The 11,641-nt window shown below is 61.2% G+C and overlaps 7 protein-coding genes across 7 annotated transcripts; 4 read left to right on the plus strand and 3 right to left on the minus strand.

Annotated features, from left to right (window-relative positions):
- Nucleotides 1–101: 101 nt before the first annotated feature.
- Nucleotides 102–3,131, minus strand: OT_ostta06g03450 (Metalloenzyme, LuxS/M16 peptidase-like; the record flags this gene model as incomplete). The annotated part of the gene is made up of 1 exon (XM_022984072.1): nt 102–3,131. The coding sequence occupies one exon, from the start codon at nt 3,129–3,131 to the stop codon at nt 102–104; it is 3,030 nt and encodes a 1,009-aa protein (XP_022839268.1).
- Nucleotides 3,132–3,615: 484 nt separating this feature from the next.
- OT_ostta06g03460 (P-loop containing nucleoside triphosphate hydrolase) lies at nt 3,616–5,499 on the plus strand (the record flags this gene model as incomplete). Its single annotated transcript, XM_022984073.1, has 1 exon — nt 3,616–5,499. The coding sequence occupies one exon, from the start codon at nt 3,616–3,618 to the stop codon at nt 5,497–5,499; it is 1,884 nt and encodes a 627-aa protein (XP_022839269.1).
- A 139-nt stretch (nt 5,500–5,638) lies between these two features.
- OT_ostta06g03465 (hypothetical protein) lies at nt 5,639–6,265 on the plus strand (the record flags this gene model as incomplete). Its single annotated transcript, XM_003079938.2, has 1 exon — nt 5,639–6,265. One exon carries the CDS (start codon nt 5,639–5,641, stop codon nt 6,263–6,265), a length of 627 nt encoding a protein of 208 aa, XP_003079986.2.
- A 39-nt stretch (nt 6,266–6,304) lies between these two features.
- OT_ostta06g03470 (unnamed product) lies at nt 6,305–6,832 on the minus strand (the record flags this gene model as incomplete). The annotated part of the gene is made up of 1 exon (XM_003079939.2): nt 6,305–6,832. One exon carries the CDS (start codon nt 6,830–6,832, stop codon nt 6,305–6,307), a length of 528 nt encoding a protein of 175 aa, XP_003079987.2.
- A 438-nt stretch (nt 6,833–7,270) lies between these two features.
- Nucleotides 7,271–9,622, plus strand: OT_ostta06g03480 (DNA helicase, DnaB-like, C-terminal; the record flags this gene model as incomplete). Its single annotated transcript, XM_003079940.2, has 1 exon — nt 7,271–9,622. The coding sequence occupies one exon, from the start codon at nt 7,271–7,273 to the stop codon at nt 9,620–9,622; it is 2,352 nt and encodes a 783-aa protein (XP_003079988.2).
- Nucleotides 9,623–9,793: 171 nt separating this feature from the next.
- On the plus strand, nt 9,794–10,909 carry OT_ostta06g03490 (unnamed product; the record flags this gene model as incomplete). Its single annotated transcript, XM_022984075.1, has 1 exon — nt 9,794–10,909. The coding sequence occupies one exon, from the start codon at nt 9,794–9,796 to the stop codon at nt 10,907–10,909; it is 1,116 nt and encodes a 371-aa protein (XP_022839270.1).
- A 115-nt stretch (nt 10,910–11,024) lies between these two features.
- OT_ostta06g03500 (Zinc finger protein 706) lies at nt 11,025–11,261 on the minus strand (the record flags this gene model as incomplete). Its single annotated transcript, XM_022984076.1, has 1 exon — nt 11,025–11,261. The coding sequence occupies one exon, from the start codon at nt 11,259–11,261 to the stop codon at nt 11,025–11,027; it is 237 nt and encodes a 78-aa protein (XP_022839271.1).
- Between the last annotated feature and the right edge of the window lie 380 nt (nt 11,262–11,641).

Raw genomic sequence — 11,641 nt, forward strand, 5'->3', positions numbered from 1 at the left:
GGATCAACGCGCGCGCGTGTGCGGAACGTCTGTGAGCTCGTTCGAGCGCGAGGTTCGGGTCCAATGAAAATGTTGACGCTCGGTTACAGTGATGGAGTTTGCTACGCGACGCGCGGGGCGCCCTGGGCGTCGAGGTTGATCCACTTCGCGTCGCCCATCGGAGCCTTCTCGGCGGAACCGACGATAGCGATCGCGGGCTCGACGCCGGCGAGGTGGCGCGCCGCAGCGCGGCGTAAATCCTCGGGAGACGCGCAGAGCAAGCCGTCGCGGAAGCGTTGCCGCTCGGCTTCGGTGACGCCGGAAACGAAGGAGGATTGCCCGCGAGCGCTGGGCGCGAGCGGGGCGTCGAGCGTCTTAAACGCGCGAAGTTGCGCCTCCTCGAGCTCCTTCTTCGTGATGTTGCCTTCGGTCGTGGCCCAGTCGATGGACTTGGCGAACGTGTCCAGCGTCTCCGTCGTGTTCGGATCGCGGTACGAGAAGAAAGTGAACAGGGCGTTCATCGGATCTGAAGCGCATCCACCGCCGTACGCGCCGCCCTTTTCACGAATTTCGCGGTGAAGATATCCTGCGCTCAAAGCCTGAGCGAGTAAGAACAGCGCCGGAGCGTCGGGGTGGGTGTACGGAAGTGCTGGGAGCGCTGCGGAGCAGTAGTTCGTCTGGCCCGTGACGGAGACAAAGACTTTCTTTAACTCTGGCTTGAACGACTTGAGCTTCGTCTCTACGGTATCCTTGTCGCTCGGTGCCACGGCGACGGGTTTGATACTCTTCAGGTACTGCGCGAAGGAGCGCTCAGCCGCGTTGAAGCTCTCCTTTTGGCACGCAAGTCGGCAACGCTGCACGCGCTCCGGTCGAAGTGCATAGGCAGCGATTTCGCTCAGTGCGTTCTCAACTTCCTCTGTGGCGTTCTCCTTTGAAAGACGAGAAACCAAGCCGACGTGCGGCATACCGCCCGTTTCGTTACCGAACGCGCTCGCGGCGTTGATTTGCGACCCGGCGAGAGCTCTGGCGTACGTCATCCCTTGTTGACCGACGGAGGACCCGAGCGCGGTGGCGCGTCGGGCAAGTAACAACTTCAAGCGTTCCTCTTCACCGCGCCACTTCACCGATTCTGTGAGATCGGTTAGAATATCGAACATAGCGTCAACGTTACGTTCGAGCGCGTGACCGCTGATGGAGAGCGACAGTTGCTGCGTCTTCGTACCATCCGCGGAGGGACGAAACACGGATCCAACCGAGAAACCTCCTGTACGGAGCTTGATTTCTTCCGCCAAATCCTTGAACTTCATCTTTTCCGTGCCGAGTTGATCCATAAAGTCCGTGAATAAATCTAAATACGGAACAAGACGTTCGGGAAGCCCATCAAGATCGAAGTGCGTGGTGAAGTAGACGACTCCATTCGTCGGCTGCTCGTCGTACTGAAGCGGGACGCCGTCGGCAATTTTCGTATGCTTCGACCCCCAGCGCTTGATATCCTTTTCTACGGCTTCAGACACTACAAGCGTTGGCAAAACGGACACGTCCTCTTTCTTGTCTTGATTATCCTTCAGGAGCAACGCGTTGGCAACGATCTTCTGCTTTTCTTCATCGCTCAGCATCTTTTCGATTTGCTTAAGCTTCTTCTTCTCTGCCTCGTCAAGCTTCTTGTCGTACTCCTCGTCGGTGCGAGCGGTGATGGTGAGACGATGCTTGTTGTCCAAGAACCACTTCTTGATCAATTTTTGCCAGTACTGCGGATCGGCATCGAGCGCAGAATTGAGCTTCGCAGCGAGCTCCGGGGTGCGCAGCGCGTTCAGGGCGTCGCCGTCGTGCACCCACGTCGAGTACGCGCCGAATCCTGTGTAAAGACCGAACTGTGTCGTCACCACGGCCGAGTCGAGCTCGATTTGATGCATCACCGCCTCGACCCGCTCTCGCGGGAAGCCCTCGCGCGCGATACGCTCGAGAACTTCTTCGATGATCTTTTCCACCTTGTTCACATCCGACTCCGCGACGTCCTTCAAACCAACCGCGAAGGACGTCTCGCGGCGAGAACCGTTGTAGCCAGTTCCCGAGGCGAACGCGCTCCCGAGACGGGGCTCGAGTAGGGCTTCGTAGAAGTACGATTGCGGCCCGTTCGTGAGCAAGTCACTGGCGACGCCGAGCGCAAAGTTGTCGAGCGAGACCGGTTCTTTGATTTGGTTTATCATGAGCCACGCGAGGGAGATGATCGACTGCTTGTTCTTATCAGCGACGACGGCGTCGGCGGGAACGGTCACCTCGACTCTCTTCGGTGCGATGAATCGCTTTTCGTCCTCCACGACGAGCTTGCTGACGTCGAACTTGTCGAAACGGCTCAGAGCCGAGTCTTCGATTTGTTGAAGTGTCTCCTCGAGAGGGAAATCGCCGTACGTGTAAAACTTGGAGTTCGACGGGTGATAGTGCACCGCGTGGAAGTTTCTCAGTTGCTCGTACGTGAGATCCGGGATGTTGATCGGATCACCACCGCTGTTCCAGTGGTACGTCGACGTCGGGAAGAGGTGCTCTCCGAGCGCGCGACCGTACCGAGCGCTCTGCGACCCCATCGCCCCCTTCATCTCGTTGAAAACGATCCCCTTGTAAATTAAATCGCTTGTCGGGTCCTCCATCTTCGCGAACTCGAAACGATGCCCCTCTTGAGAGAAGTCGATCTCCGCAATCTTCGGGAAGAAGGCGGCGTCGAGGTAGACGTCGAGCAAATTCTTATAGTCTACCCGGTTCATCGTGGAGAACGGATAGCACGTGAAATCGCTCGCCGTCATCGCGTTCATAAAAGTGCTCAACGATCGTCGAAGCATGTTAAAGAACGGATCTCTCACCGGGTACTTTTCGCTCCCGCACAAAACCGTGTGCTCTAACACGTGCGCGACACCCGTGGAGTCCCGAGGCGTCGTCCTGAACGCAACGTTAAAACTGTTATTCGAATCGTCCGCCCCCACGTGTAAGTGCTTCGCCCCAGTCTTCACGTGTTCCAGCTCCACCGCCACGACGTCGTACGGCATCACTCGCCGCGTCGACGTCACCTCGAACGCGCCGTTCGCCAGCCGCGTCCCCGGCGTCAACGCCTCCAGCGCGTCCAACATCGCCCGCGCGTCGCTCGCTCTCACCCCACCCATCCCAGGCGCGATCGCCGCGCTCGCCCCTCGTCCGTATCCCGCTCCCGAGGTCCCGATCGCCGTCGCCGTGCCCGCGATGACTTCCCGTCGACTCGCTCTCGCGCGCACGCCCGCGTGCGCTCGTCCACCCTCCCGTCGCGCGCGCGTCCGACCCTCGACGCGCGCCCGCGACGCGCGCGCGCGCACGCTCGCCCCGCGCACCGCCGCGCGCGCGCGCATTCGACGACGCGACGACGACGCGACGACGACGACGCGCGTCGACCGATGACGTCGATGGGACGCGAGGCATCGGTCGACGTCGACCGGTCGCGTGTGGGAAAACACCGGTCGACGCCTTTCGGTCGCGTCCCTTTCGAGCACCGGTGGAATGATTCGACGCGCGAGGCGTGGGACGCGCGCACTGCATCGGTGTACATCGACCGGTCGCGCGTGGGAAAACACCGGTCGACGCCTTTCGGTCGCGTCCCTTTCGAGCACCGGTGGAATGATTCGACGCCGCGCGACGGCGACGGCGACGGCGACGGCGACGCAGACGACGACGCGCGATGCGTGTGCTCGCGCGCGCGCTCGCGCGAACGCTCGGGACGGGACGGTGGACGAGCGCGCGTCGGTTCGGGGACGGGCGAGCGCGAGCGTCGGGGCGAGGTCGGCGGCGCTGGGCTCGGGACGGATGACGACGACGACGCGGACGACGACGACGACGCGAACGCGCGCGCGGGCGAGCGCGGGGGTGGGGGGGAGCGCGTGCCCGGGATGTGGGGTGGGATTGCAAGACGTTGATGCGAACGCGCCGGGGTTTTACGTGACGCCGAAGAAGATGTTGGCGGCGGCGGACGCGGACGCGGACGCGGACGCGGAAGACGAGGAGGCGTTCGACGTCGACGCGGGTGGGTTCGAGTTCGATGCGGACGATGATGATTTTGACGACGATGATATCGATGAGACGCTGACGCTTCCGGGGTACGAGTTGGCGCCTTTGGTCGACGCGGAGGACGCGGAGGCGAAATTGGACGCGTTCAACGCGCTGTTCGACGAGGACGACGAGGGAACGAAACGAAGGGCGAAGAAGAAGAAGAAGGGTCCGCCGGTCATAGTGTGCGCGCGGTGTTTCGCGCTGCGAACGAGCGGTAGGGTGAAGAACGAGGCGGGGGAATCGCTTTTGCCGTCTTTCGACTTCGAGCGCGTCATCGGGGACAGGTTTAATCGACTGAGGGAAAAGAATAGCGCGGTCGTTTTACTCATGGTGGACTTGATCGATTACGACGGTTCGTTTCCGGTCGACGCCGTAGATGTCATCGAACCGTACGTGCAAAAGGGTGTGCTGGAAGTCCTGCTCGTTGCGAACAAAGTGGACTTAATGCCGGCGCAGTGCACGCGAACGCGCTTAACCTCCTTCGTTCGTCAGCGATCGAAAGATTTCGGCCTTTCACGATGCTCGGGCGTGCACTTGGTGAGCGCAAAGGCAGGAATGGGAATGGAAATCTTGGCGAACCAACTCGAGGAGATGCTCGACAGAGGGAAGGAGGTGTACGTCGTCGGGGCGCAAAACGCTGGCAAGAGCTCACTCATCAATCGACTGAGCTCGAAATACGGTGGACCGGGCGAAGAGGACGGTGGTCCGATCGCGAGTCCGCTCCCAGGGACGACGCTCGGCATGGTCAAGCTCGCGAGCTTGCTCCCCAATGGCTCGGACGTGTACGACACTCCTGGGTTGTTGCAACCGTTCCAGCTGTCGGCTCGGCTCACGGGCGAAGAGATGAAGATGGTGCTCCCGAACAAGCGCTTAACGCCTCGGACGTACCGTATCCAGGTCGGTGGAACCATTCATATAGGTGCTTTGGCGCGAATAGATCTGTTGGAGTCTCCGCAGCGCACGCTGTACCTCACGGTGTGGGCATCCAACAAAGTCCCGACCCACTACTCGACGTCAGCCAAGGCGGCGGACACTTTCCTGGAGAAACACGCTGGGACGAAGATGACTCCTCCGCTTGGGCAAGAACGCATGCAGCAGTTCGGTCAGTGGGGCTCGCGTTTGGTGAACGTCTACGGTGAAGACTGGCAGAAATCGACGCGAGACATCTCCATCGCTGGGTTGTGTTGGATCGGCGTCGGCTGCAACGGTAACGCTTCGTTCCGTGTGTGGACGCACGAGGGCGTGCAAGTGGTCACTCGCGAGGCGCTCGTGCCGGATATGGATAAACAGTTGATGTCACCCGGGTTCTCGTTCGAAAACGTCGGCGGTGGGTCGTCGGGATCTAACAAAAAACCAAACGAGCGTGCAAACAGACAGAGAGGCATCGGTGGTGGAGGAGGCGGGCGTGGTGGCGAACGCGGTGGTGGACGAGGTCGAAGTGGTTCGAAACGATGATACTCGTATTGGCTCGCCTTGGGCGAATGACGCCGTTCCGCCTTCTCGAGTGAGATTGTCGTCTCGTTTCCAGTCAACGCTGTCGCCTCGGTTTCTTGCCACACAAGTCAACGCCCACACTTTTCGAAGCGCGCGTCACATGACCTACTGCGAATGCTGCGGTGAGCGCATCCACTCTGGATCGAACCGACGGGCGCACCGCGCCAACATTCGACGTGACGCTGAGGACGACTATGCGTACGTGCCAAGAAAGGACGATTTGGTGTATCAACCCACGCAGAACGAACGAACCTTGGAAAATTTCATTCGAAGCGCGCTCGAGGATGAAGATCACCCAGAGGGCGTCGCAATGAATCGTTCTCTCGTCACGGTGTTCGTCATGAGGTTCACGCCGAATCCGATGATGGATTCATTCAAGTTGGATGTGCGGTTAGACGAAACCAAAGCCTGCGTGACGTATCAGAACATCAAGCGACGAAGGTTTCTTCGACGAGCGACGGACTGGGGACCACTCGCGTTCGGCCAAACGAGTATTATCGTTCGTAACTTTTACAACAAGGTTGATGAGTTACCATTCAAGCGCGTTCGCGGATACGTGCTGTGGTCAAAGGGAAAGTGCGTTGGTTCGAGTAGCGGAGCCTTACAAGTCCCGCGAGCCGGGCTCGTGCTCTCGTACTCGATGTCACCACCCTCGCCCGAAGAACGCGTCGAGTTTGTCGATGACTACGACGAGGCCCAGTTGAGAATCGCATCCATCGCGGCTTGAAGTGAGAACGTATCTTGTATTAAATAGTCAGCAACTGCTTCAACGCTCCTTCGACGACTCGTCCCCGCCCTCGCTCGAGTCCACCGCCTTTTCCTTGAGCTTCGCCATGAGCTTATCTGCCATCGCGTCCTTCCAATCACCGCTCTGCACAGCCTCCTTCTTCACCTCGACCACGTTTCCGTCCTCGTCCATCTCCATCTCTCGCTCGAGCGACTTTGCGACGCCGAGCACTGATTTCCCCATGATCGCCGCCGTCACGACGTCCGCGAGCAACAAAATCGCCCCCAACTTCCCAAACTTCGTCGCCGTCTCCCCCACGTCCACCGGTTCCTTCGCTTCGCTCGACGCTTCGACGTCCATCTTTTTCGTCCCCGCGCGCTCTCGTCGCCACGTCTCGCTCCCCGCCTCGACGTCCCCCGTCGCGCTCGCCTTGATGATCTCCAGCAGATCCACGTCTTCGTCCACGGCGGACTTCAGGAGCCAATCGATGGGCTGTCCCGCCGCGCGCGCGTCCCTCGCGTCGACCACGAGCGCGGCGTTCGCGCTCGCAATCATCGAAATCATCATCGCGTCCCGTCGCCTCGCCCGCCCGCCCGTTCGCGCGCGTCCCGCCTCACCGCCCCCGCGCGTCGTCTCCGGCGCGATCGTCGGCGTCGTCGCCGCGCGCATGGCGCTGTAAGGCGCGGCGCGGTCTCGGACGCGCGCGATCGACGCAAACGCCGCGTCGTGGAATGGATTCAAAGGCATCGACAGGTCGCGCGCCTTTGGAATTCCAAAGGCGTCGGCACCTTTAGATTTTCCCGCGCGCGGTGTGAACATTCGATTGAAAGAATTTTCACACGTCGACGCGCCGACGCGCGCGAACGTTTCATGCGAACGTCGACGATCGGCGACGACGCGCGTGGATCGCAGTCGGGCGTCCGTCGTCGACGCGGCGCGCGCCGAGCGCGGCGGACGGCGGTGCGAATACACGCGCGCGTGGGGGATTCGGTGAATTCTGAGACGATGGCTGCCCTGCGCACCGGACGCGCGCTCGCGCGGGCGCTCGAACGCGCGGGTGGGGGACGCGGGGCGATCGAGAGATGCGGTGGGTCCTCGAGAACGCGCGCGGCGCACGCGGCGGCGAGTGGATGGGCGGGAAGTGGGCGGGATGATGGCGCGGGAGGAGGCGACGGGCGAAGACGGGACGGACGCGCGGCGCCGCGGGCGGACGGGCAGAGTGGGGGGACGAACGTGCAGTGGCTTCGAGGACAAGGGATGCCGGCGCAGGGAGGAGTGAGGCAGGACCAGGCGCCGTCGTCGGCGCCGCGAGGCGTGGCTCCGGCGCCACTGAGAGGGACGCCGGCGCCGCCTCCGCAGCAGCGACAGAGAGCGCCGCAAGGCGGGACGCAAACTCCGAGATCGCCGCCTCAACAAGGACGGTCACCGCCGAGAGCGCCGAGCGCGGAGAACACGACGTCCGCGACCGGACACTTCAGCACGCCCGCACCGGTCGTTCATAGATCGAGACCGGACGCCGAGGGCGAGTACGCGGCGCAGGAGAGCACGGGACCGCCCGGACTTCGCGACGCGTTGATGGATCAGGGCATCGTGCTTCAGAGCTACACCCCGGGTCAGCACCGCATCATTTGTCCGACCTGTAACGGCGGCTCCACGGGTGAGAGATCGCTCGCGGTGCACATCGAGGACGACGGGAAGAGCGCGGCGTGGTGCTGTCATCGAGCAAACTGCGAGTGGACCGGCGGCACCAGCAAGGAGGGAAGACAGCGCGCGTCCAAGGGCGCCGACGGCGCCGCATCGAATCGACGCGTGGCGAAGCCCAAACTTCCCGATCCCGCTGACTTACAGCGCATCGGCCCGGGAAATATGACTCCGGCTGCGACGAAATGGTCCGAGTTCCTCAAGTCGAGAGGCATCTCGCTCGAGGTGGCCGAACGCAACGGCTTGGCGGTGCAAAACGTCTACTCGCCGCCCGCGAGTGGTTATGTGGACGCCTTATGTTTCCCGTACATGCGCGATGGCGAGCTGATTAACATCAAGTATCGCGGTCCGGATAAGTCGTTCTGGCAAGTCAAGGGCGCGGAGAAGATCCTGTATGGTTTGGACGATGTCGCCGGTGAAGAGGAAGTGATTATCGTCGAGGGTGAGATGGATAAGCTCGCGTTGGAGATGGCCGGGTTCAGGAACGTGGTTTCTGTCCCCGACGGCGCACCGGGTAAGGTGAAGGACGGTGCGCTTCCGTCGCCCGAAGATGACAGAAAATACGAATACTTGTGGAACTGCCGTGCGCAGCTCGACACGATCTCTCGGTTCGTCATCGCTACGGATTCTGATGGTCCCGGTCGAGCCCTGTCCGAAGAGTTGGCGAGGCGTCTTGGTAAGGAGCGTTGCTGGCGAGTAACCTGGCCGGAAGGTTGCAAAGACGCCAACGAGGCGCTGCAAAAGGAGGGTGTGGAGACTGTTCGCGAGAGCTTGAGTACGGCGGAGGGCTTCCCTTTGCGAGGCCTTTTCCGGTTCTCCGAGTTCGCGCCGGAGATCGAGTCGTACTTTAACATGACCACCGCGAATGAACTTCGAGGTGTGTCTACCGGTTGGCGCAACATCGACAACCACTATCGCGTCGTCCCGGGTGAACTCACAGTTGTAACCGGCGTGCCGAATAGCGGCAAATCTGAGTGGGTGGATGCGTTGATGTGCAACTTGGCCGTTCAGCACGGTTGGTCGTTTGCGCTGTGCTCGTTGGAGAACAAAGTACACGAGCACGCTCGGAAGTTGGTGGAGAAATACGTCGGCGAACCTTGGTTCGAGGGTAAGTACTCCAAAGCGCCTCGCATGAATCCCGACTCGATGCGTACCGGCATGAAGTGGTTGAATGAACACTTCGTCCTCATTCGCCACGAGGACGATGAGCTGCCGAGCGTCGATTGGATCTTAGGCTTGGCTCGCGCCGCGGTGTTGCGGCACGGCATTCGTGGATTATTGATCGATCCCTACAACGAGCTCGATCACAAGCGCCCCACCGGGCAGACAGAGACCGAGTACGTGTCGCAAATGCTCACGCGAATCAAACGATTCGCCCAGCATTACGACGTCCACGTCTGGTTCGTAGCGCACCCTCGTCAGTTACACAACTGGAAAGGTGAGTGTCCCGGTCTGTACGACATTTCCGGCTCGGCGCACTTCATCAACAAGTGCGACAACGGCATCGTCGTCCACCGTAACCGCGACGAAAAGCTTGGCTCCCTCCGCGAGGTCACCGTTAACGTTCAAAAAGTCAGAAACAAGGTGGCCGGATCCATTGGTGAACCCAAACTCGAGTATAACGTCGCCAACGGTCGATACGTCGACGTCGTCTGAGCGCAGTTCATCGATTTGCAATAGAATTTCAAACTCAAACTCAAACTCAAACTCAAACTCAAACTCAAACTCAAACCGCTCGGAGTTGGCCGTTACCGGTATTTTCAAAAAAACGCGCGTGACAGCTCAGCGCGCGCGCTCGTCCCGCGCGTCCCCGCGCTCGCGACCGACATGGGAAACTACAAGAAGTCGAAAAACTACCAACCCAACAAGCGCGCGAGCGCGCGCGTTCCCGGCTTCGCTCCCGGCGTCGTCACCGGCGACGCCGCGGTCAAGGCTTTGGGCACCATTCTGAACGGCGTGCGGCTCGGTGACATTCCGCCCGAGCGCGTCTTTTACGCGAAGCTCGACGAGCTGAAGATGCCCGCGAACGTCCAAGCACGCGAGGAAGGTTCCGGGGACACGGAGGATCCGCGAATCGCGACGATGACGAACGTGCGCAACGGGTCGTGGGACGTGGACGTGGACGCGAACCACTCCGGGACGACGCACTTTTCAAAACGCGTCCTACGCGGCTTGACGACGCCGATGCCGCGCGCGAAAGATTGTGGGGACCGATGTACTCCGAGTGTAGGAGTCGTGCTCGACCGCATGAAGACGATTTTCGGTGCGTGGATGGATTACGGGACGTGGTGCAACAGGGAAGCGGTGACGCAGGCCGAACTGGGACGATACGAGACCGCGCTGTGGCTCGCGCTCGAGTGCGACGCGTGCGCACAGAGCCCATTCATGTTGACCAACGTCGTTCAATCGTACACGAAGAAGCGTTTGAGGATGTCGGATGATCCACGCAAGAAGGATGAAGCCGCTCGCGTGCTCCTGGAGGACGGCGTGTGGTCCACGTTATGCGACAAAGCTTTGACAACGCCGGCGATGAAGGAACGTTTTGAAGATATCAAAGCAATGCGAGCGGAGCTAGCCACAGCTCCGGCAGGTATCCACGAGTACACGCCGCAGCAGCTCGTTAACATGGGTATTCCTCCGCGGCAAGTTATGGAGCTCTACGAGTTACTTGACGTCGTCGATTACTTCGATCACTTCGTAGAGAGCCACGTCCGAGCGTCCGTCGAAAAAGGCATTTGCGAAGTGCACGCGGAGAAGGAAGGTCTCGGGACTTTCGACAAACCGTGGAGCACGATCCAACTCAGCAAAGACTCGGAGACAGTGGTGCGCACGCTTCGCGAGATAGCTCGCGAGCACAGTTCGCTCTTCTGCGTCGACGTCGTCGACCGCACCGACGACTCGGCGTCATTACCGAGCGTTCGTCGTCGTCGATGCCAAACGTGATCTCGACCTCGACCAAGTCGTGCGTCGCGTGTACATGAATCAGAGAAGGGTCGTCTTTACAACGCCTACGTCCGCGCGCCCTCTTCGCGCGGCGTCACCATCTCCCCTCCACCTCTCACAGCGTCACGTTCGGAAAGCACTGTTCAAACGTCTGTTTCGGGTGTTTATTATCCGAGTGTTCCTTCAGCTTGGCCGGCGCGAGCGTGCACAGGAAGGATGTTCGGCACACCATGCACATCTGCGTCATCGCCTTCGCGTTCGTCGCGAGCTGCGACCCCGCGCCTTTGGCCGCGAGCTTCTCCTGCGCCTTTTTTCGCGCCATCGCGCTCTTCTGCGCGTTCCCGCCCCCCATGATCGCGGACGCCGCGCGCGCGGACTCTCGTCGCCGCCGCCGATCGCGACACCGCGTCGCGCCTGCACCCTGCACCACGCTAAACCCTACACCGTCACGACCATTTACGACTGCGGTCTCACGCCCGGTGTCGATCGAATACGCGTACTCCACGGCGTTGAAGACCATCACGTGACCCGTCGACGGGTGCGGTCGCGCGCGCGGCGACGACGACCGCGCGTCGACGCCGACGCTCGTTCACGCGTCGACGCGCGCGCGATGCTCCCGCGAGGTCTCGCGCGCGCCCTCGCGCGCGGTCGACGCGGCGCGCGGTCGCGCGGCGCGGCGCAGCGCGCGGATGCGCCGCGCGCGATGGATGAGGGGGGGGTGGGCGCGCCGCG

This window comes from Ostreococcus tauri, assembly GCF_000214015.3.
Source record: "Ostreococcus tauri WGS project CAID00000000 data, contig chromosome 06, whole genome shotgun sequence".
Classification (NCBI taxonomy): domain Eukaryota; kingdom Viridiplantae; phylum Chlorophyta; class Mamiellophyceae; order Mamiellales; family Bathycoccaceae; genus Ostreococcus; species Ostreococcus tauri.